This window comes from Poecilia reticulata, linkage group LG16, assembly GCF_000633615.1.
Source record: "Poecilia reticulata strain Guanapo linkage group LG16, Guppy_female_1.0+MT, whole genome shotgun sequence".
Classification (NCBI taxonomy): Eukaryota; Metazoa; Chordata; class Actinopteri; order Cyprinodontiformes; family Poeciliidae; genus Poecilia; species Poecilia reticulata.
The window spans coordinates 29,770,925-29,796,956 of NC_024346.1; the positions used below are offsets into that span (position 1 = coordinate 29,770,925).

General features: G+C 39.2%; 1 protein-coding gene across 3 annotated transcripts in view; it reads right to left on the minus strand.

Moving 5' to 3' along the window:
- Nucleotides 1-26,032, minus strand: part of ascc3 (activating signal cointegrator 1 complex subunit 3) — a 368,707-nt gene that overhangs the window by 127,280 nt on the left and 215,395 nt on the right. For all 3 annotated transcript variants that reach the window (XM_008432855.1, XM_008432856.2, XM_008432857.2), the window contains 2 exons: nt 6,164-6,355; nt 5,648-5,872 (listed from right to left, as the gene is read on the minus strand). In XM_008432855.1, coding sequence (XP_008431077.1) covers nt 5,648-5,872; nt 6,164-6,355 — 417 coding nt within the window. The remainder of the gene's footprint in view (nt 1-5,647; nt 5,873-6,163; nt 6,356-26,032) is intronic.

Genomic DNA, 26,032 nt, shown 5'->3' on the forward strand with positions numbered 1-26,032 from the left:
ATATAACACCAGAACAAATTAGTGGGGAGATGTTTTAATACCACAGGAAGATGTGCCTTAGTGACACTCCTTTTACCAGTCTCAGTTTATAAAATGTCTACTGAAGAACTAATTGCAAATACACAAAGTGTTTTGCCAGAGAAATGGCAAACTAAAATGAAACGCAGTTTAAATAAAGATCCTAATGATCCCACTTATATTGACARCATTGGGGTACCACRGGGAGTTCCAGATGAGTATAAACTGGTCAACCAGATAATGGCAGGTTTCGAGCAACACTTTGCTGGTGGTGTACAATTAACAAAAATGTAGACAGAACCAACTACATCCACTATAATGTTCAGAGTCTTGGTAATAAAACTGCAGAAGGATTTGGAGCTGTGCATGAGCAACTGTCAGCTACCTCTCTAATGGCTTTCCAGAACAGAATTGCCATAGACATGATTCTAGCAGAAAAGGGCGGAGTCTCACTAAAGCGCTGGACGGCTTAAGGGCCCTAAATGGCAAAATGAAAGACCATTCTGGAGTTAACACTGAAATGTGGGATGCATGGGCTGATGTGTTTGGAAAATAAAAAAACTTGGTGACTTCTGTTTTACTGTCTATTGCTGTATTCGCAGCTATACTCACATTGTGTGGATGTTGTTGTATTCCTTGTCTGCGAGCTCTATTAAACAGAWTGATAACTACTGCCATTACACCCATGAAGGAACAGGTTTATGCACTTCTTCCCACTGATGAGGCCCCCAACCGAGACGATGAGGATGAGGGAGACGAGGAGGACCTGTCGCTCCATTTTCCTAATCWGTATCCTGATCCAAATGATAATGACACAGGCTTTTAAACTCTGAGTGTAACATTTTGATGCAGTATATGATTTCCCTGTTGAAAATTGGAAAAAGTAATAGGGTATTGATAAAATTCTGTTCATTAAAGATGGATAAACAGGAGGGAAATGTTGGAATAAATGTATATGTTATCTCATCTTTATAAGTGTGTGTGTATTTAGAATTTCTTGTGTAGACTATGCTGTTTTACAGAAACTGACTGCGCGTGACTTAAGGAGATAACTGACAGCAACAAACTGCTCGTGACTGGAGGAGACAACTGWCAGCATTGATCGCACCCTCAAGTGAATTTGCAACAGCGCTGAAAAGGAGAAATGCAGAGGGGGTCGYTTCCCCTCTGACCCCTCAGACCGTTTCCTATAGAATATTATGTTAGGAGTTCATTGTGCGATATGAAGCAAGCTTGAATAGGTTTCAGTTGGTGTGTTTCCCCCACCCCCTTTAGTAACTGAACCTCATGTAACTAGGGCGTTCCTAAACTAAATAAAAAGCCTGGAGAGCGGAGACTGCTTCAGAGTTGGGTTGGAGGATTGTAAACTGAGCAGTCTCCGAGCAACTCTCCTTGCAAGTATACAGCTCATATTTGTCTGTGTCTCTTTATTGCAGATTGGTGAACAAATGTAAGGTTTTAGACCTAACATTTACTTCCAACATCCGGCAGTGTGTACAGAGCTGCATAATACCCTTCAAATGATCTCTGAATTTCTTCAAGTTTATTAGTCATCTTGTTAGTTTTTGGGTTCCGAACTTTATAGATTGTGTTTTTCACTTGTTTCCTAAGCCCCTACGAAAGCACCTTAGAAGCTTTAGGCCCTGCCTCATAATACCTTTGTCTCATATATTTAAGATTTTTTTTCAATTTCCTCATTTAAAATTTTGTGAATCTCCTGCTTAACCGGCCTCATTTGTTCCTGTAAGGAAGGGCTTTTGTTAATCAAATGCAGCTGCTCCAATCCTTTTACATTTTCCTGCAAGTCTATTAGTTTTTTCGCTCTGATCTTCTTTAAATTAGCACATTTTACAATTATTTTATCCCTATATGCTTTAGCCACATCCCACAGAATTGTAGGGCTAACTGTTTGTTCCATTATCATTAAATTCTAAGTAAGTTTTTAAGCTCTTCTGCCACTTCCGTTTTGAATGCCTTACTATTTAATAAGCTTGTGTTAAGCCTCCATAATGCGTTTTTAGGGCTTCTAACTAAATTAATTTTCATAGTTAAAACAGAGTGATCGGCGATGTCTTTTTGTCCTATTATACAATCCTTCACTCTGTGAAGGTCCTTATTGAACATAAAAAATAATCAATTCTAGTATGTATGTATTTTTAGTTGAGTAAAAAGTAAATTCATGTTCATATTTATGGAAAGATCTCCATATATCTGTGAGTCCCAATTCTTGCAGGATTTTTTTGAATTGCTTTTCTAAGCGGGTTCTTCCTCGTTCTCTGCTAGTTGTATCCATTTTAGGGCTTAGGAGTAAATTAAAATCACCTGCACATATACATGTGCCACTTGCTTCTGCGGCCACAGGACTAAATACCTCCATAAAGAAGTCTATACTACTACCAGGGGGGGGGGGCATAGATATTACATAGAGTGACCTCTTCCTGTTCCAGCTTCCCCTTTAACAACACATATCTGCCTTCTTTATCTTTATGTTCTGCAATAAAATCAAACCTGACATTGTTTGGTATAAGAATGGCTACCCCTCTTTTTTCCCAGATCTATGAGAAGCACAATATGTTTTTCTATAACCCATTTTTTTATTTTCTCATGTTCTTCATTCGACAAATGTGTTTCCTGCAAGAAACAAATGCCAACCTGCTCTCGTTTAAACTTTGAAATGATCTTGCTTCTTTTAATGGGACATTTTATACCATTCATATTCAAAGTCTGTATATTATAATACTGCATATCCTCTAAACACAAAGATGTTTTTTTTCACCTGCGTAACAACACTCCTAGCCCTCAGAACACACAAAGAACAGAAATACATAACAGAACTTGACATAACAATGAACAGGTCTTCCAAATAAGAGGATCCTTTATTCCTCTTAATGTAGTGGGAAACTGCCACTATGTGGGCCCCTGCTTAGTTGCCTACTCAAAGAAAGGAAACTGAAAAAGTTAATTTAAGAGTCACCTGCTTCATCACTCCCGTTATGAAGGGGAGACACAGTCCTCACCATACTCCTGTGCAGAGACGGCCACCCCTTGACGCTCTGAATGGTACCAGTCAGCTGACCTGAAGCTCTCTCTGTGAGGTGCTCAAATGTTTCTTCGGTGGAAGTGAGGAAGATTATTCATCCATAGCGACGTCCTCTCTGTCTGGCGCTGGAACACCTTTAGCTTTTCCCATGCGCTCTCTCGCAGGCTAGGTGCGATCCCAGTGCGTCACGATCCCACTATATCCGTTGGCAGAAGATAGTTGATTGTCTCCCCAGACTCTGGCACTTTGATTTCCGAATGACATGCAAAATTTGCTTTCATCCGAAAAAAGTACTTTGGACCACTGAGCAACAGTCCAGTGCTGCTTCTCTGTAGGCCAGGTCAGGCGCTTCTGCTGCTGTTTCTGGTTCAAAAGTGGCTTGACCTTTGACCTGGGGAATGCATAACCTGTAGCCCATTTACTGCACATGCATGTGCACGGTGGCTCTGGATGTTTCTACTCCAGACTCAGTCCACTGCTTTCGCAGGTCCCCCAAGGTCTGGAATCGGTCCTTCTCCACAATCTTCCTCAGTGTCCGGTCACCTCTTCTCGTTGTGCAACGTTTTATGCCACACGTTTTCCTTCCCACAGAGGTGCCTTGATACATCACTCTGGGAACAGCCTATTTGTTCAAAAGTTTCTTTCTGTGTCTTACCCTCTTGCTTGAGGGTGTCAATGATGGCCTTCTGGACAGCAGTCAGGTCAGCAGTCTTACCCATGATTGCGGTTTTGAGTAATGAACCAGGCTGGAAGTTTTTAAAAGCCTCAGGAATCTTTTGCAGGTGTTTAGAGTTACTTCGTTGATTCAGATGATCAGGTTCACTGCTCGTTCAGAGAACCTTTTCATGATATGCTAATTTTTTGAGACAGGGATTTTGGGTTTTCATCAGCTGTTTGCCAAAATCATCAGTATTAAAACAATAAAAGACCTGAAATATTTCAGTTGGTGTGCAATGAATGTAAAATATATGACAGTTTAATTTTTATCATTATAATGTGGAAAATAATTAACTTTATCACAATATGCACATTTTTTGAGAAGGACCTGCATATAGGCTTCTTCCACCCCGCGGAGGATTTGCTCTTTAAACGTTATATTTCAGGAAGTGTACCACTGTGGACCGAGGTGGAGCACCCGCTGGAGGCTGCGCATCCAGCGCTCTATGGGTTTTCTTTATCCCCAGATTCTTCTCACTGCCCAAGTCCAAACTGTCAGAGTTCAGTTTTAAGCATGTTTTCCACATACCTCTGCATTAAGGTACCTTCCGCATTTTCAGGGATGCCATATACCTGCAAATTATTCCGGCGTGAGCGTCCTTCCAAATCCGTAATCTTCTCCCTTAGTAATTTCTGGTCATTTAACAGCTGGACAATAGCATCTCTCTTTCTCTGCCATGCTCTTCTCCATTTCTCCAAGGTGCTTACCCATCTCCTCGGTCTTGTTGATAGCGGCGCTAACCTGTTGATTTATTTCGTTTGTCATCTCACTCAATATGACTTTAATTTCCTCCTTTAAGCTCATTCTCACTTACGCCACTAACTCCTTCTTCATTTCTGATTTGAGGTCCCACATGCCCTCTGCCATTACTTCACCCACCACCTTTCTCAGTGAGCTAATTGTAGCAGGCAAGGTCTCATCCGCCATCTTCTCTCCTTCCTCGACCGGGTGTGTTCCGCAAGCTTTGCTTTTGTGTCGCATTTCTGAGTTCCGAGACTGGACTCGACCCTTCTTATTTTCATCCCCACTCATTCTTCTTGAAAAAAATAAACTTTTAACGTGTTAACACCTTGAAGGTGCTTTTATATCTAGCGATGCAGGTCCTCTTTTCTATGCTCCCATACTAATCGCCATGACACCAAAAGTCCCAAACACTTCCTTCTTGGTTGGCATATGCTCAATCCACTGATGTAAAACTGACTTCATTTTGTAGTAATGCTGGTGTTACAATAGTTTTCAGTTCATTGCATTTGTTATCACTGATGGTTCCTCCACCAAAACAGTGATTGCAGACACAACAAAAATTGCTTCTGATCAAATAAGACTTCTGAAATAACTTATCTTGATGTCAATGCCATAAAAATTGACTACTCACTATGAAGAAACAGCAAGTCTGACAGGAAAGCACTTGAGAAAACTTTCAATTTAACCTAAAAGAGTCAGCAAATATCTTGGTTGACTCTGGTCTTGCTAAGTGGTAATTAACCACATAGTAGTTTTTGAAATTCATAAAAAAATGTATGTTGTATGATAATTCCACCCTGAAAACACAATGTTTTTCACCCATTATTCAAGGCACAAAATTAAGGAAATATCCATACTTTTGATGAATGTGTGTAAACTTTTCATCTGAACTGAATGTGACAAAGAGTAGTGGATATTTTATTGCAGATAAAGGTGTATTATCTGTGTCTTATCTGTGAGGTCTCTCCAGCATTAGAAATATGATGAAACGTACTGACACCTTGCTAAAACTTAGCTGAAAACAGCAGAGGTGTTCTGAAAAAGTCTGTTTTGTGAACTACTGATTTTCTTTGCTGAAAGTATACTAACAATGATTCTCTTACTGGATGATTTGTCTGCAGACTAACCTCAGCATTCAGGTTGTCAGCTAGGCTGCCCAGGAACTGACTCTCAATGGGATTTTGCTGGGTGAGCAGGGTGAGGTAATGACTCAGCTTGTCGTGGGTAGTGATGATGGTGCCCTCTCCGTACTTGTCAAATTGAGGTCGACCCGCTCGGCCAAAAATCTGCATGACGTCCAAAATTCCCAGGTCCACAAAGGCACCGCGCTTTGCATCGTAGATTTGAGTTCCCTGTTGGACACGGAGCAGTGAAGTTGTCTTAAAATGTATAAATGAATCTGAGACTAGACTAGATTTACACATTAAATCTATCGAGCTAGTTTAAGTCCTTTAATTATTTAGCTCACTGTACAATTAAATTTATTATTTCTGTACAGAAATGTAATTCATGAGGAATAAAAAAAAGCAGCTTAGGGTATTTGGTAGCCTAAAATTAAAGTTTCATCCAGGCTAGTTCTGAGGGTATACAGCTTATAATTATCTTGACAGATCAGTGACAAAAACTAAATAAAAATAAAGAACCTTAATGATAACTGCATGGGCTGGCAGGTTCACTCCCCAGGCTAAAGTGGCAGTGCAGACCAGAACTTTCAGGTGGCCTTTAGAGAATGAGTTCTCCATGAGGCTACGGTCAGACCGCAGCATGCCAGCATGGTGGATCCCAAAGCCTTCTGGGAACATTTCCTTCATCTGCTTGTTTCTGGAGTGTTGGATCTAGAACACATAATAAGATCACAGAATAAGATCAGAACAAAAACAGCAGGGAGAATACGCAAAGAAATCAGGTTGTCAACAAATCTATATCTAAACTTAAAATACAGCAGAAAAACTGCTTTATTACACTGAGAGTTTTGGTAAATGGCCTGTAAATGGCCTGACAACGATTTTGGGTGAAAACGGAAGAATTTTGTTGCGTTTGTAGTGTACATTTACACAAAACCACCGAGAGAATGTTTTCTCTAACAACAGCACAGATTGAAAACGGGTTCCAGAGTGCGATGTTTCTGAAACATATCGATGTCTGTTGTTGTGTAAACAAAGAAAATTGATTTTTTTTTTCCCCAGAGAATCCCCAGCTCATGCATATTATGACGCAAAACATAGCTGCTTCCTACAGAAGAAGAAACTACTCACAATGCTGGTGTTACTGTTTCCCCATCAGATACGGTTCCCTCAGCGTCTCTTCACCGCTCCGCACCGCCCAGGTGGCAAAATACAGGCTGCTTGTTCAGCGCTCTTATCTAGAGAACTATGGACCAGGACCAGCTCCAGACGAGTTTAACAGCGCAGAGGAGGGATTGACTTTTTTTTTTTTTTGGGGGGGGGCAAAATGAGTCTACGTAGCTGAACATAGCCAACATCAGTAGCATACAGGCTACTTGTTAACAAGCTTAAGGTGTTGTATTGATATTAGCTAGTCATTGCTTAGCTATCCAACATTTTTACTCAAATGAGTCAGTTTGGGGGAAAAAAACTGTGCAAAATCATTTGCGTTTTGCTGGTTTGCTGCCATGATTCTAACACACACCTGCGCAGCTCTGTGCAGCAGCAGCAGGTCTACTTCGCTCCCGCACAGGATGAGAGTCTCAGCGTTCATGTTGCGTCTGAAGGTGGCTCGGAAAAACAGGTTACCACATGTTAACAACGGATTAAACTGTTTTAACTGCTGAAAAAGGTGACAGAGGACACGAATATGGGAAGTGTGGAAGCCCCTACTGTATCAAATTGATATAGGAATAACAGAGGGTTGGCCATTCTAAGGTAAAAACAACAAACAGCTTCCAGTCCATGGGGGGGCACGGCTGACTCTGTGAACGGGCAATGTCCCCCATGCCCGCCCATGCCGCCGGGCCCGCTAAGGACACCGTGAAAGCTCAAACAAGATGTTTCAGCAAAGTTCTCACTTTTTCCAACTGCATGCGCCCTAATCAGACGCACACAGTGCGTGTTTTCTCCCAATCTATGGGAGAACCGTACCTGATGGGGAAACGCGAATCCACGTGCCTTCAAGTAGAACTTTTTTTAAACACATGCGCACTTCGTTTCCAGGTACCTAGCATCAACTAGTGGCGTGGCAAGAGCATTGCACGTCTTCGATGTGTAGGTACCGTTACTGTGTAAACCAGAAGTTCCCAAACTGTGGGGCGCACTATGGGGGGGGGGGGCACCGTGCCATTGCACGGGGGGTGCGGGAAGCAGTCTGGATAATAAAAAACAAAAAAAACATGAACGCTGTATGCGCTCGGTTTTTATCAGTGGTGGGAAGTAACGAAATATACGTACTTCATTACTGTACTTAAGTACAATTTTCGTGTATCTGTACTCTACTTAAGTAGATTTAATAATGGATACTTTCTACTTTTACTCCACTACATTTTACAGTAAGTATCTGTACTTTCTACTTCACTATATTTCTACAAAACTGTCGCGTTACTCGTTACATCCAAGTCGCATTGCGCTTCCTTTCCGTTAAAATGTGAAGTTCAGGGACTTAAGGTGGTGCCGTAAAATCCAAGCAATAACGTGACTTACGTGTCTGTTGTCACCCATGCCTACACCTTTACTTGCATGCTGAGTTCTAGACATGCGCAGTGGTTTCCTCTGAGCGGGAGAAGATGTCTGTCTAATCGTCAGTAATATAGTAGAGCTGCACAAATCATAACATATGGCGACATGTAAAATCAGCAGCGCTTTGCTTTCTCAGACGGTGGGGACTTCGTCCAACTTTTAGCGTCACTTAGAAGGAAAGCTTAAAGAAAAGTAAGATCTGTGGACGGGATGCTAGCAAAGCTAGCTGTACTGACCGAGACACACATGTTGCACAAGTTGCCACTCATGTGCTGACTTATTGTGTGGAGGTGTTGACTGAGGTGTTATATGGGACAACGCTGTGACCAAAGTTTGCATTAATATGACATTCAGGAACGATCCGATTCTTCTGGACGGATCTTTACTGATTAAATTTATTTCAGCTCTAAATATTTAATATCTAGGTGTTTTATGGAAATATGGATCTTTCAGATCAATTTGAGAAGCAATTTTGATAGGTAAAACTTAATTTTTTGTGACCCATAGCGCGGGATGCTGATCTTGACTAGGTCTTGGGTAGGTGATCTTGACTACAACTCTGCTATGTGGCTCCTTAGTTCCATGTCCTCCCCCACCCACCTTCTTTCCATCCCTTTCTGTTGGATTTCTTTAAAAGTAAATGCCGCTAGTGGTAAAAAAGTGAAGTTCATGCCATGTTAGGATAGGAGACAAGATGTTTCCATTCCTGAAATTATGATGCATAGAATCACATATCTAAGTCTAAACTATGTTACAGAGAGTAAACATAATAAAAAACATGCTTTATCTGTGGCTTTGTAATATATTACAATATTATAATATGTTCCCCCCAATATTGGGGGGGACATATTCGTCCCCCCAATAATTTCACCTCAGTTGCGAAGAATTTTAAAATCTTCCACTCGCATGCTTTTATTTTGAAGGCGCACAACAGCGCATTCAGCAGAGCGCTTCCTCCCCCTCCCCCCTCTGAACGGCTCAGAGTAAAGGCAGCAGCAGACGAGTCAGAGAAACTCGGTTTGAATGAGGTAAACGATCTGCCAGGAATTTTGCCATGAATATCGCTCGTTTATAACATCTTGTCAGTTTATTTTCATATATAGAACTAAAATTTTTTGGTTAAGCTGTTTTAATTCTGCAATAGTCACATGTCCAAAATGTTACTGCTAACTTTGTTTAAAAGTTAGCTAGTCTAGTCACAATGAGACTGAAAAAGCAGCGAAATGAGCCTTTTTATTATTTAAAGTGCGCAACACCTGATCATACTCGACCACTTAACGTGTATTTATATATTCTATTCTATTATATTATTTAGGAGAACAGCAGTGCTAGAATGATGTTGAAGAAAGGCGAAGAAGCTCTGGTGAGGTCTTCATTTAGTTTATTGAAATATGTATGAACTGCTTTTAATTTTTAAATAAGCTAAATTATTTTATTATGAGAGGAGCAGATCAGGCATAGGAGAGCCAGGTGGAGTTTCAGAGTGTGAAGATATAAAAATTATATTAATTATCTAAAAAATTACATTAATTACAGGAGACAATAAGAAAAGTGCTTGAGGAGAGGTTTAAAAATAAATTGGTGAAAATTTTTGCGACAAAGTAAATAGAGTTGAGATGTATAATAATGTATACATCTGAAAATGAAGTCGTTTAAATTCTCATTCTGTATGATAAAAACATACTTTTTATATTTAGTTCACATTCTGACATTACTGTACATCACTGTAGTGTCTGTTGTAAATCCATGAATCCCTGCAGGAGCATCAGGCTGCAGAGAGTCAGAGGAGGCAGAGACAGAAACACATAACTAGATATTTTAGTTAAATGTTTGCGGCTAAAAATGACAGGAGAATAAAAACATTTAGGCTTTTTGCTTCAGTGTTTTTTATGGCTCATGTTTGGTAAGTTACTGAATGCAGAGCTGGAAKWGAGACTGAGTTATCAGTGAGGAGCTAAAGGTCTGTTAGATGTGAAAAGTATCATTTTTATTTATTTTCTAGATCAAATTGTTGCACTGATGTAGAGAGTTGTTCAAGAACAAAACTTGCTGTTTAGATTTTATTTTTGTTGGTCAAACTGCTGCATTGAGTTTAAAACTGCCGAGTCCTATTTTATTTGTTTTTTACTTTGGTTTTAGAAAGAAGTAGAACCAGTTCAATTGCAAGTCAATTTATTTTAGTGCATTTTGACCAATAATCAAATGTCTTTTGACCAATAAGATATATCAGAATCTGGTAGCCTGTCTGTGCTACCATAGTAGCACAGCTTGCTAGTTGTGAGGCAAATGAGGCAAGTGTTCATCCTGGAATCTTGATTATTGGATTGTAAATAGTAACATGTTAGAATACTTGTTACTGAAACCAGGGTCAGATTAGAGTAATGCATTACTGATGTGTTGATGGCATAATTGTTTGACATTTCTGCTCAAAATATTTATTGATTTGTCAGGTTTCCGATATGCGTCCCCCCCAATGACAGACTCGTTCCTACGCCCTTGACAGGGAGTCTCTAGGAATCCACTCCCCACCCCATTCGGTCACACACATCGTTCAACCAGACAGCTATTTGTAAGCCATGGGGGGGGAGAGGGGCAGAAATAGTTTGGAAATGACAATGATCCAAGTCTGAGGATTCCAAAGTACTTTGCACTACAAATCAAATAGGCTGTATAAAACAAATTTTATTGTGCTTCTGTATGATAAAGCTGTTTATAAAGTGTCTTGATCAAGGACACCAAAGAAAAAGTGACTGAGATGGATGGAGTAGGGTTCGAATTGGCCCAAACCTCCTGAGCCACTGCCAATGATATAACTGATAGTGTTAAATTAACCACATATAGGTAATACGCAGTTCTTTTGGTCCTCCAAACGTTATGAATATTATGGCCTCCAAATAGTTCCATTTTGGTCTCATTTGACCCTACTATGTTCTCCAAGTATTTTATAAGCAGAGGAAATTAAAAGTAGAGAAAACAAAATGTACATGAGACAAGGCCTCAGCCATGGCCAACAACACATAAGAGCAGTCCTTTACTTGTCGTGCTGATTTTGTGTCTTTGCTTACCTAACTGACATGACCGATATTTTCTAAAGCTAAAGTGCAGAGGTTTTCTGAGTCTAGTCCATCCATCCATCCATCCATCCATCCATCCATCCATCCATCCATTTTCTTCCGCTTATCCGGGGTCGGGTCGCGGGGGCAGCAGCTTCAGAAGGGAGGCCCAGACTTCCCTCTCCCCAGCCACTTCTTCCAGCTCCTCCGGGGGAATCCCAAGGCGTTCCCAGGCCAGCCGAGAGACATAATCACTCCAGTGTGTCCTGGGTCTTCCCCGAGGCCTCCTCCCAGTGGGACGTGCCCGGAACACCTCACCAGGGAGGCGTCCAGACCAGATGCCCGAGCCTCAACTGGCTCCTCTCAACGTGGAGGAGCAGCGGCTCTACTCTGAGTCCCTCCCGGATGAGTCTAGTCCAGTGTTTCTCAACTATTTTCTGTCATGCCCTCTCTAGGGATCATAATTTTTTTCACGCCTCTCTAGTGCCCTTCCCTCCCCAGAATTAAAATACTATTGCGAATCTGTTCATATTTGATAATTCATCTGTACAATCTACTGGCTCCAGCATTGTATGACCTTTTTTATCAAAACCGCTGTTTTATTGTTCTAAGTCTCAAAATAATTTCCAAAATCAGTTTATTAAGTGAATCAGAATAAAGTCGTAATTTTATGATAACTTTTCACCATACTGCACTAAATTCTAGAATACTGAGGGTTTTGTAAGGTTATAGTTAGTATTGATTTAACAAATGAGTACATATTAAAAGTTTTAGCACATCAGAGGCAAATTTTCAGGCCCTTTGAAACGATTGTTTAAACAACTTTTTATCTAGCAGAAAGAACCAGATTTGCTGAGCGGGTCACGTTACAAATAATTTTATCAGAGCTTTCTAATTTAATGACTTTCTTCCGGAAATATTGCGTCTTTATTCTGCCCATATTTAAAGTATTCTGATAATACAACTTTGTTCTCCGCAGTATTTTGACTGTGTTCTTGTATTTGAAAATAAAAATCTCTTAGCCTGGCCATAAAATCTGTCATACTTGCTTTACTGACCACTGCTGCCGTATTTCTTTTCACTATCAAACTTCTCCATCTCTCATATGGAACCTCCTTGGGGACATGTGGAATTTTTTTTTTCTTTTGCATATCCTCACAAAAGGTTTTGCGTTCTATCGCAATGATGTACTGATCAGTCAATGCGGATTAATTAAATGCTGTAAGCCTATGGTGGCAATTGTACTTTCTGCCATAATAGAAGGCTTTTGTGAGGGTTTTCCATATATGTTAATATCTCATTGTGAAATATTTGAAGTTTTCTATCTTTTTCTTTAGGATAGAAATGCAACACAAACCTGATATAAACAGAAACTTTCCATAAGTAGGAAAGAAAAAAAAATACATCCAAACTATTTGGACTATTTCTGTGTTAATATCGCGGGGTAATAAGTCATCTGACAGTTTTGATTGTATTTCTATTGTGTTGTTAGTCTGAATGGTTTATAGCAGTGGTTCACAAACTTTTTCTGGACCCCCCTAAAGTTTACAAATAGCTGTCCAGTTCAATAACATTTGGGGAGTGGGGGGTGTTTGTACGTAGCTGAACATGGTAGTCTACATGCCATTTGTTAAGCTTAAGGTGATATATTGATATGAACTAGTCATCTTTTAGCTAGCATTACCTGCATTACTCAACTCAGTCAGTTAGGTTGGGGGAGAAACTGAAAAGTTCTATAAGTTTTGCTAGTTGGCTGCCATGATTCTAACACACACCTGCGTAGCTCTGTACAGCAGCTGCAGGTCAGTGAAGGAGACCTGTTTACACCCAGCACGAGTGTGTAGCGCTCATGTTGCGTTTAAAGGCGGCTTGGAAAAACAGGTTACCATATGTTAACGGATTACACAGTTTTAACTGCTGATAAAAGCGACAGAGGACACAGATATGGGAAGTGTGGAAGCCCCTACTGTATCAAATTGACATAGGAATAACAGAGAGTTGGCCATTCAGGTAAAAACCCAGCACAAACAGCGTTCATGGTTTTTTTGTTTTCATCCAGAAAACTTTCCGCGCCCCCACTGCAATGGCACGACGCCCCCCGTAGGGGGCGCGCCCCACAGTGCAGTTCTATCTCAACCTTACACAAACAGACATAAACATGCAGTGAATAAATCGATTTTCAATCAGTTTTTTGCACCAGAGTTAAGCATAAGCACTGAGGCTCTTTATATATGTATATATTTGAAATTTTAAATTGACACTTGTGACTGTATAAAAATTGACCAGCAAATATTGCAGTAAGCATATTGTGAGGTAACGCAAGAGAATTTTTTTTCCCATGTCTTCTAGAGGGCTCCGTACTCCTCTATGACTTTAGCTATATTTCAAAACATCCGCGCTTGCATACTTAGCTACGTTTTTGTTGTTTTTTTCCCCCTCTGCTCTTTTACAATAATGCTGTGTAGATACTTCTAATGGCTTGAACAGACAGCCTGTTGATTAGTTTGAACACTGCTGCCACCTAGTGACTGAAGGCCTGTTTACCAATTAAGCATGAATAAAGACAATTATAAAGTCCTGCTTGTCATACTCCCCCTGAAAACTTCACCACTATTTGAGAAGTACTGGTCTAGTGCCAGAGACATGTTTGGGCTGTTACTGTTTTGTTAAATGTAACAGAATAAAAAATAATTTAAACAAAAGTCCAACAGTGAAGAGTAGCTGTCGATTCACACAGCACCTAGAACTCAGAAACCACACACAACTAGACACATGTGGTGTGGGGGATGGAGATGTATGCTTTGACTGACAGAAGGCCTGTGACCTCACTGGGCTTAAGGTGAGTCCTCATCACAGAGGACTCTCTCTCTCCAGGCACCTAAATGGAGTGCGGAGCCCTGCAATCCTCTTCACTACAAACAGACAGCCCATTATTGTCAGCAGCTGTCTGTCTCACCCACACTGAGGCAGTGTTTGACTTGCAGCCAATGTCTGCATTTGTATGCAAAACCTGGACAAAAGTAGGAGTATCCAAGAGTGCAGCACGTCTGTAGTTGTAACCCACAAAGAAGTCTTTTTTTGAATATGAATGGTTTGCTTGATATGACAAAATAGTTAGAATAATATATGTTAATAAAATTATTGCTAATTATTTGGCATTATTGCTGCTTCCGATTATATGTATATATTTTCACTGAAATTAAATCTGCCTTAATTGTTTTTTTTCCCATGACATAAAATTTTAAAACAAGATATCAGTTTTCTGATATCATTGGGTGGAAAGGAAGCCTTTAAAGTTCATTTCAAGGAGTGATAAACCGTTATTGATATTTAACTTGCTTATCTGACAAAACCAGACTTAAAAGTCAAAGGGATTAAGGAGCATAACAAACAATTTGAAACACCCACATGAAGCCCCCTTCATTTGATAAGAGGACGTATCTCAATTCAACAAAACAAAAAAAAGCTATTTTCATAAATCCAACTTTTAATCAGAGTTCATATACTCAAAGCAAGGAAATATTACATGATAAAAATAATAGCTTTTAACAATTTTAAATTCAAAAGTGTTGTTAGCCCCCCTCACAGTAGCTGTAAAACATATAACCAAAACATTTTTATTGAAACTATTTTATGAAATTTGTCACTCTCTACGCACTGCTGTTCCCCTGGAGTATAAATATGATGTGACAAGGTCAACACTAGTCAACACTACTGAGGCTTTAGCTGTAACTATATACCTAGGTCAGATAAAACTTTTATGCCCTGTTTCCACTGAGCATTATGGCATGGGTCACTGTGGATCGCTATTTCGTCTGTTGCTATTGTGAAAGCGGCCTGTACAATTGACCTCCTTGGGCCCCCTTTGGTTGTTGGTCCATAGAACAATGGTACAGTAGGGTTAGGTTGGAGCAACTGGTGTCAAATAACCCCTGTTGATTAGGGGACAGAAAGAAACAATAGTGCCTCACGTTTGTCATTGCACTAGTATAGCGCCACATTAGGCGTTTAGGGTTTTACCTCGGCTGCCAGTTAGAGTCCAACTGGCAGTGGAAAAGCTCACCTGAATAAGCCGGAGCATAACATAGTGTACCAAACTGATCGCTGAAGAAAAAGCTTGTTAATCAACCATCAATTGAAATCATGTGTGTTAAAGCAGGGAAATACCTAAAACATGCAGGACAGTGTGCCTTGAGGACCAGGGTTGAAAAACACTGGTGTAATGCATCACTGCATCCAATTTCATTGATCTTCAGATGACAGCTTCTCTGTGAAGGCTGATCAATTGAACAAGCATTTGAAACTCAATCTAACCATTTAGTGATTTGAAATAGTGTCACCTATGGAAATTTCTACATTGATGGAACCCTAGAATTTTAACAGAACCAGTTTCTCAGACCCAACACCTGTTTCCTCTGTAGTAATATTGACATGTGTAAGAGGGAAGAAGGAAAAAAAAAATCAGCAACTCCGCTAAATTGGATTACAGCAAATCCTTATTAAGATGCTTTTTTTAAAAAATCCTTTTGCTGACTAGAACTTCAACAGATATGGGTCCAGGAGGAAATAGCAGGAGAGATTATATTGCTCCCATTAACCGATCACAGTCCCAGGAGAAAAAAATAATTAAGCTAGTTAACATGGATATGTTGAAAACCATTAGGCACCTTATTACACCATGTGTAATAAGGTGCCATGCATTCTATTTTCATCACAAGAATCTGGTGCTAAGCAGGGGTCAGCTTTCATGTTACAAAACAGCCAAGGTCGGCTGGTTGACATGTTCACAGAAAAAGGCAAAGGCAGGTGCATGTCTGATGGAAGCAGAGTAATAAGAGGCTGAATCACTGTGGCACAAATAATGACAGAACAGCTTAAAAGCAGATTCAGTTCATCATTAATGGCTTCACTTTGAATGCATAAGACTTGTATTAAGCATGGTTCAGATCAGAATATTTAGAACAGATTGAGTTTAAAAGTTGTGGTAAAAGAGCAACACAGGGTGAGCTACAAACAAAGCAATAAGTCATTTCACTCTTTACTCTTAGCAAAAGTCCTATATTAGCTCTACCAACTGAAAATCTGATGCATATAGATGGCAGTGAATGTTGTTGGCATTCTTATATATCCCTTGGTGCACTGACTTATTCGGATGGAAATCCCATAAAAATGATGCAACAGTACAAAAAATATTCCTGCCAAGCTGTCAGAAGGCATATGTCTGAAAAGCAGGGCAAACTCATGCCTGGTGGGGCCCTCAGGGCCAGGGTGCACACACTAGTGCTGAGATATGTGTGAGCTAGAAAAGATAGCTAATTGAAATGCTACCACCGAGGTTCTGCTTTGAGGTGTCAGAGCAAATTACAGCCATGCTTCCAGCCTCTAATCTGAGGTGAGTTAAGGCTGATGTCTGCAGTGCAATGACTGGATTTGAGATGGCAGCGACCTAAGCTTCTGATCAGGTCTCATTATGTGGTGCCGCTTGCAGTCTCTCCTGCTGCACACTTTGCTTGGTCCAGAGAAAGCCAGCTGCTCTTTCCACTCACATTCTGTTATGACTTTGACTTTGGATAAAACATCAACAAACAGCTAGGCTTACATTAATTATTCCTCAAGTATTAATGCAAAATAAACTTTATGATAACACCTAGCTTTACATTTCTAACAATTTCTGCAATTAAACTCTTCAATTTCTCGCTGGAGCCTGGAACAACAAGATGGGAACAAGAGTGAAACAGAAACAGATGAACTATCGGTTAGGGCTGTTAATGGATTTAAAAGAACAAAAACAAAAACAAAAAAATACAATTTAAGTTAAGTATTTGATGAATGGGGGCTGTGTGTCAGATGGGAAATACAATTTCCCTGAGCGAAATCCCAAGGGGATTAATAAAGTTTCCATCTGTCTGTCTAAATGAGAATTGTTGTGAAAAACAGTATATGACTAGCATAAAAACTTTCAGAGGCTACTAACATCTGGCAAATGTTGTATGCCATCAACACTGAGTCTCGGAGCATCAGAAATATCTATCTGCTTGTTAAGCTGTGCCACAGTAGCTTGTTGCTCGTCTCACTTAGTGGCTCTTGATGGTCCTAATGTCTATTGCTCTGAAGGTAGGCCGTTGTAGTTGGAAAGGCAGGAGTGAGAAGGAAGAATGAGTCCCCACTTCTACCTACTCCACTCTACATTTTCATTACAATCAGCCCTTTTCTCTGAATAGGCCATTGTACTGCAGTGCCATTACTGAGAATTATTTGCTAAACACAGAAAATCATTATTAGCGCTGCAAAACTGCTTAATCAGTTTTTACAATATGTAGTTCCTTCTGTCTGTAGATGTGATATGGTTCATCTGATGATCAGGTCAATTTTCAACATATATAATAAGCTAAAGAACATGAGAAAAATTGGTATCTGTAGAAAGTCTGAATTCTACATATTTTTATTAATCCACAAGGAGATTAACAGAATCAGATTTTTTTTCTTCAAAATAGTCAAATGTCAGACAAAACCAATTAAAGCTGCAAGCAGCATCGAAAGGCCCTTATAGCTCAGAGCAAGATTGGTAGTTTTCTAAAATACCATGATTTTGTAAATAATGACAATTTAATGCAAAGTTGGCATTTTTAATGGACTTTCAATGCAACTTTTAGAGGAACTTTGCATTAAAAGTGCCATTACTTACTGAATGACACTTTATGACAACTGTCATAAACATTCATAAAGACTTCTTTATGTTCATGAGAGGTGTTATGTCATGGTTATGACAGTGTCATGTCAGTCTTATTCACACCCCTCCAAATATAGTGTTGCCAAAACTGTTTTGAGTCTAAATGAGCTACATGGTCCAGGTTTGATTTCAGTTTGTTGAAAAATTGATTGACCATTGAGTCACAGGAAGCAGCTAAGTGTCACTGAACATGATGTCATTTTGATTAGGTCACAGGGGTCAAATAAGGAATTTTCAAAGTAAAACATTATACTTCCTGTTGTCAATGGGCAAGGCTTTTGATCTCATAATTTGACCAATGAATAGGGGATCAGGTGGGGATCAATCTCAGAAGGTTTTGTGTCTCAGTGAGTTTCCATGTAGGAGATATAAGATTTCCAAGTTTCACAGTGAGATGTCAAACTTTGCACTGCAAAAAGTCCCCTTTCAAAAACAAGAAAAAAAAGTACAAAAATAGGGTATAATTTTCTCAAAATAAGAAAAATTATCTGCCAACAGAACAAGAAAATTTATCTTGTCAAGATTTTCTAAAACAAGAAAAAATATCTTACCAAGATAAACCTACAATATCTTAAAATTAGTGTATTTTTACTTAAAACAAGCCAATTTTACTTATACGAGTAAGATATATTATCTTATTTTAAGAAAAATTATCTCAAGTAAAGAAAATGTTACTTGACACTGAATTTCTTAAAATAGCGTAAAATTTTCTTATTTTAAGAAAAATGTTCTATGTATTAAGAAAATAAATCTCATATATTCTATTTGTATTAGTAAAATTGGCTTGTTTTAAGTAAAAATACACTAATTTTAAGATTATGAGGACTGGCCAAAAGATCCTTGTATTCAAGTGTGACCTGGATTTCTAAGTAGGTAAAGCTCTGATTTATGACCCTAAAACATGTGCAATGGGCAACTGTTAGCTAAAACATTAACCAGGAACAATTCACTCTTGCTAAAGTTTGGCTTATAGCCTGACAGTTGACCAAATCTACAGTGGTAAGAAGAGCAGGAAAAGAAATCCATAAAAGTTAATACCCATAATAGATCTGAGCACAATTGCGAGGGGTTCAACTCCATCCATCCATTTTCTATACACCCTTGTCCCTTAGTGGGGTCGGGAGGGTTGCTGGTGCCTATCTAGAGCCAACATTCTGGGCGAGAGGCAGGGTACACCCTGGACAGGTTGCCAGTCTGTTGCAGAGGGGTTCAACTGTTAATATAACGGATTCAATGGGCAGCCCTGACACGTTGAGCGATTGAGACAAACTTCCAGAAAATTGTAAAACAGCCAAAACACAGACTTCCTTTAATCTGGACTAAAAACCCAGATTAAAGGAACAAATCTGGGTTTTTAAGTTTCTTTTGAAACATTACGAATGAAACATTGGTAACATTTTATTTGAAGGGGGGTGAATAAGACTGACATGTCACTTTCATAAACATGACATAACACCTGTCATGAACATGAATAAGCCTTCATGAATATTTATGACTGTTGTCATAAAGTGTCATTCGGTAAATTATGACACTTTTAATACAAAGTTGACATTATTCAAAATGTCTTTGTTATGACAACTTGACATTAATTAAGAAATCATTACTGTTTAAACTAAAGTTACCTAAAGTGCAATCGGTAATACTTTTAGAACAAATTTATATCAGTAATGATTTAGTAGTAATGTCCAGTTTGGCAGAAAAAACATGCATGCACATTCAGTTCAATGAAGACACCCAGATTGACAAACAGCTCCAAGCATCCTGGGAACTTTAGTCCCTGGGAATCACAAATGAGAAGCCAGAAAGCCCAGAAGATCTGGAAGTGTTGCAACGGTTTGAGGAAACTTCCACTTTTAAGGATGGACGTTAAAAAGTGGAGTTCCCATGGCAACAAACATACTACCCCCCTCCAAGACAACTACCACATTGCAAAAGACTGATGAGTTTGAAAAGAAAACTAAAGAAAGATGTGCTGTACAACAGATACCATGAAGTAGTAGAGAACTACTTAAAGGAAGGAATGGTTGAGGAGGTGCCAAGAGAGGAAATTGTTGCAAGCAGTGTGACACACTATTTGCCACATCAAGCAGTGATGAGAAGACAAGGCAACAACACTAAGGGTTTTGTTTGATGCTTCTTCTGGATGGAAGCCCATCCCTGAATGACTCTCTCATAACAGGCCCTAATCTAAACCCAGACCTGATGAATGTTCAGGCTACATCATATTGCCAACATTAAAAGGGCATTTCTGCAAATATTGCCATCAGAGAAATTTCCGTGGTTCTCAGATGACACAGATGAACATTTGCTTATGTTCAGAATGACAAGAGTGGTGTTTGGAGCTTCATCAAGCCCATTCTTACTAGCAGCTACTATAAGAAAACATCTGAGACAATACCAGTCAAAAGAACCAGAAGCGGTAGAAACCATCAACTCATCTCTCTATGTAGACAACTTAATTTTAAGTTAAAGTGAGTTGAAAGAGGCCTTCACAGTGACTACCACAACAAATAACACTATGTCTGCTGACGGAATGGAGCTATGTAAATGAATAACGAACTCGGCTAAGCTCAAAGAAATACGGCAAGGAAATTCAATGGATTGCACTACACACAAGGGTGAAAGTAATTTTAAATTCTTGGGGGTACTATGACAAAAGTGTGTGTGTGTGTGTGTATATATATATATATATATATATATATATATACACACACACACACACACTTGTCATACAAGTGTGTATATATACACACTTATATGATTACATTTTTGCAAAGCAATAAAGGCTGTGTAACTCTCATAGTACCTCCAAGAACTTAAAACAACTTTCACCCCTGGCTAAATCCAATGCACCTAGCACTGCAGAGGACGAGCACTAGTCAAGGTCAGGATGTACAACTTCAATTTCCTCCTCCTGTCCATCCTTTGGAGAATCTGGACTCTGTCACCATTCTTAAACACCAGGGCGAGGGATTGGAAGACGGATATTACTCCATTCAAAATGAACAGGAACATTCTTGTGGGTTTGATGGCTCCCTTATTTCAGCTGGCACAAAATGACAACTACAGACCTCAGTGTGATTCATAATCACAAAATGATCCTGTTGAATGTCGACAATTCACTTTTTTCTCAACTCATCATCTTTAGGGAATGAAAAGAAACAAGTAGAGTTGCATCACATTGAACTGTACACTTTGGAACGCAACAGTGGTAGCATAATAAGTTATCCTCTCTTTTTTGGGATGAAATCTAGGAGTGTGATGTCCATGTAGTTGCCCTGTCTGCCAATCCAGGGGAACTACCTCCAATATCCACACAATATTGCAAAGTAGTGTCAGCCAAAAAACAACCCCAGGACATCAAGAACTTGAAGGAATCTCAGGTGAATCTCATCTACCACCGGGCCTTCCCACCACCGCAGACCATGGAGGTGGTGGTAAGGCCACCACCATGTTATTAGAATGGGTTATCAGAATTGTGCTGATCATTCCACAAAATGTTTTGTTCTTAAAATCCTAACTTAGATGGTGATCAAAATGTGTTAACATGCTGGAGTGATTACCTACAAGATACAAGATTTTTCTACATGGAAACATAAATGTAGATACACAGTATTGTGAACTACCTTGGGGGTATTGTGAAAAATATGTTCTTTTTTGCTTTTAAATAATATATTTTGCTGATATCAAAGATAAAAACAAATATATTGGGCTATGTTGCATTGCTTTGTTTTAGCAGCCAGATTTAGCATTGCAGGGTCCTAAAAATATGTCTGCAATTTTCCAATCTCCTTTGTAGAATTATTGCATTTTTAAAAAACTAACTGACCTGTGATGTAACTGAGTTTTACACATAAAGCTAAACAAAATTTAAAAAAGAGGAGAAATAAGCTTAACTTCAACTTACATGAAAACAAAAAATAATGCAATTGTGCAAATTAAAGTGCAGCAAGGATGCAAACCAGAGCTGCTTGAAAACAGGATTCGGCAAAGTCGAGCTGAGAATATCAGGGGCAAAAGTCTGCATCTTTCTGCATTCATAGTTTAACAACAAACATAAATGAGGTGTTTGTGACTGACAATACTACTGTTTTTACTTTTGACTTGAAGACAGACAAGTTTTTTGTTGTAGATCATGGTTAGTGGCACACTTCAATGTTTTAACACTGATGAGCAGGAAATGAAAGAAGAAAATGGAAGTGCAACTGTTTGCAATAACATGATAACATGCAAGACTGCTCCCTGAGGGCATGAGACTCCAGATGAGCTGTCGTGCCAGAACAGTCAGGCAGGATGGAGGAGTACTTAACACTTCACACAATTTTCTTTACACTCTCCCACCATCTTACAAAAAGCCTTTGTCTAATTATGAAAATATGTTTTGTAGTACAGTAGGTGTGTTTGTCACTCCTGTTTCAAGCAGCCATTGAGGTGTGGCTTATTTGTGGTTGATCAGCGCTTTGAGGAGGGAGTTTGGACAGATGACATATTGTCATAAACTCAAGCAGTAAGAGGACAGGCAGTGGACTTGAGCTGTAAAAATAGCATCAAATGAAAAGAAACCATGACATTAACAAGCCTTGTCTGTTGATGTGCAGAGTCCCTGGGGGCTTCCAACTCAGAGGCATCAGTGGATCTTTAAAAAACACATGAAAGCTGCTCTTCAAAAAAGACCAGAGATTCAAAGAATTGAAGAGAATGATGTCCACAACAGCAAAATTCTCATCAGTTTAAATCTCTGTAGCTTCATATCATCACTGCTAAAAACTGATTTTTTAATAGAAAATACTCTATGCTATGCCATGCATGCTCTGTTTAAAGCCTCTTAGAAGGTGTGAGGTGAAGCTTTAAAGCTCTCTAAAAACAGAGACAGACCTATAAAACAATGTGCACCACACCTATGGGACCACAAGGTGTCTCTTATCATCCACTGAAAATCTGCCCATCTCTCTTTGAGTTTGTGTTGAAGGGTGTGGAGATAGTTGAGGAGAAGAGGGTGGATTGTTTAAGTCAAAGCAAGCAAAATTAAAGAGTGCCTGTGAGAAGTTTGTCCAGATGCTTCCCAAATGCAAGTCATATTCTGAAACCAATTCCAAACACACTTTAAGTGCCTTTAAGTCAGACAACATGGTTAATTTAGTTTATTCTTACAACTCTATAAAATCATTTTAGTATTTGGATGAAGCAAGAGGGACACCTTAGGAAATAAATTAATTCAATAAATAACATCTGATTATTATTTCATCATATATTTGAGTGGGTGTATCCTAATGCATTCCCACTGCTCCTTAAGCAGAGCTATAATGTAACTAAAGTTTTGTGATAACAGCCAAAAGTGCATCTGCCAGGTCTGTGATGTCATCATGGAGGAGTGGAATGCATTCCAATGGCAATCTGTGAAGTGCATCTACTAAATATTGACTTATAGGAGGTGAATATTTACCTATTTCATATTTAATATAATTTTAAATGATTTTTGGAAGAAATCAGTTTTCTCTTTGATACAATTTTTAAATTGCTTTTGTAAAAGAAAAGAAGAAAAAAAAGCCATTTTCTTTAAAATCATGATAAATTTATAAAATGAATAAAGATGATTAAACATCCAAGTATACTTTTGGAAATGCAATTTTATCAGTAAATAAAAGGACACAAGTGTACTAATAATTATGGGGCAGGACTGTTCTTTTGAATGTAAAAACAAATAATGTACCGACTTCAAGGTAAACAGTAAGAAGGAACCACAAGCAAAGATATATTTCTGGAAACATTGGTGGAAGGAGAGCTTTTAGTCTGCATGGAGCTAGAGACTGCAGCTATGAGAGCCCTACTGCACATAATGGAAGCCTGTCCAATCTGCTGAAGTTACAGTGGAAGACGTGGTGATGACAGTGATGCAGTTATTCCAGCTGTGCAGCCCCACTACGTCCCTTACCAATTGCTGCATTGATTAGGGACGTAGATCAGAACCCTTTGCTGATCGAATCCTCAGCGTCTGAAATCATCTCTAGGGTGGGTGGGGGAGTGGAGCGGAACGGTAGGGCCTGTCCTCCCGTTTGAGAGCACAACCAAGTGAAGGGTTGGGTAAGGCGTCTTGCCCAACAAAGGCGTGAGTATTGAGAGTGCCAGTTTTGGTATTCACACAGATCCTTGATGGTGCCGAGAGTCAGGAATGCCCCCTGCCGGCGGACCAGATCTACGAAGCGTTTCATGAGAGATGGGAAGTCGGAGGGCAGTTCCACAGGCTCGGGGAGTTAGTCTCCGACAACTGGGAGTTCTACAAACCCATCCGGTCTGCAGAGGTGATGGAAAGCCTAACCAAAATGGAAAACGGCACAGCCCCAACCCCAGACAGGATCAGCAAAAAGGGTTTGCTGAACTGGGATCCTCAGGGTGAGCAACTGGCGCAGCTACTCACAACGTGGTTGGTCAGTGGAATCATTCCCCGGGCCTTCAAGGAAGGCAAAACGACATTGCTACCGAAGTTCATTGATCCCCCATGGCTGTGGTGCCATGAAATTTTGTGGGTTCAGTGGAGCTCGTGATGGTTATAATCATCTTGTGTAGCACTGGGATGACACGTGACGGCCATGTTCAAGCCGGAAAGCAGGTTGCGGACAAGCTCGCCTCAGTAGCCCTTTCAGGTATCCCCTCAGTCTGGGGTCTGCAGAAAGTGGGTTGGTAGGTTGCCAGCAACATAAATGACAAAGAAAGAGAAGTTTGCTGGAACATTTGTGTTCCTGCCTTGTTCCTGCTGGTGTGAAACACAAGTGTGTGAAAGACTCTCACAGCATGTAAAAAAAAGTGTGAGGTATTACTTAAATCATTTCTGTCTGACCAAGCCTCATTCTGGTCAGTTGCAGAACTTAAGTGCTATGTGTAACAACACATAGCACTTATGTGTTGTTACACATAGCACTTAAGTTCTGCAACTGACAGACTAACATTATAAGCAATGGATTGTGTTGAGAAAAATTATTATTTTGAGTGTTTAAAACAGTTTAAACCTTTTTAGAACGAATTTCTTAAGTTTGAACAGGTTTGTGTTAGTGATTTAAAACCCGAAGAACTATAGGATCTGCAGGAGAGCTTCAGCTCAGACCCCTGGGGTCTTATCATTAAAGACAGGAGGTCATAAATTAACATATGCAGGAAGGTGGAGGACAGTATCACTTGAATTACTGTGAGAAAGGGAACTTTGGTCGGTTCACGTAACCAGGACAAGAAGTCTTCCAAACTAACATCTGACATGGTGCAAAAACTGAATATAACATAAAATGTTTTAAATCACTAACATTTAATTTGTAAGACATTTTTCTTAGTTATTAATAACATGTTTTGACTAAAAATTCTATTATCTTGTTTTAGAATTAATTTAGTTAATGATGAATGTATTTGAAATTGTATTATTTCTGACTATATTAGAATCACATGAAAATGTTTTGTTTAGTATTAGAAAATACTTAGGTTTATGGTGAATGAATGTCTTAAGTCTTATTTGTTTCTAATTCCTAATTAGAAACAGGAATTGTACTTCATTATTTTCTGTTTATTATCTATTGCTTTTGGTTTGATATCAGAACTAAACTTTGGAGATGCTGAGTGCAGAATAACAAATTGGGTTTTTGGAGAACTTTTCATTGAATTAAAATACAGTATTAAAGGTTTGTTCCTGGCAGAGCAGAAGAGAAACCAGAATTTCACAGCTACCTGTGAGGTTCCTGCATCCGTTTCTCTTTGCCCAGATGGCTGTAGAGCCACAGGAGGCCGGATACTGTTAAGAAAATAAATTTAAAATAAGTTAGTTTTAGAATTTATCATGACTTGATTGAAATACCATAATTATAGTTTTAAAATTTATAACATATTCTGACCTATTGATATATTTTACTGTAGTTAAAGCAGATTGTTTGCCAAGATCTTCTGATCTGCTCTTTGTCTGTTGGGAAACAATCAGTAGGAAGTTCTAGCTTTTCACACTGATCTGTGAAAACCATAAACCACCATGAATTCAGAGAGTCTGCTTCTACCTTATTTAACAAA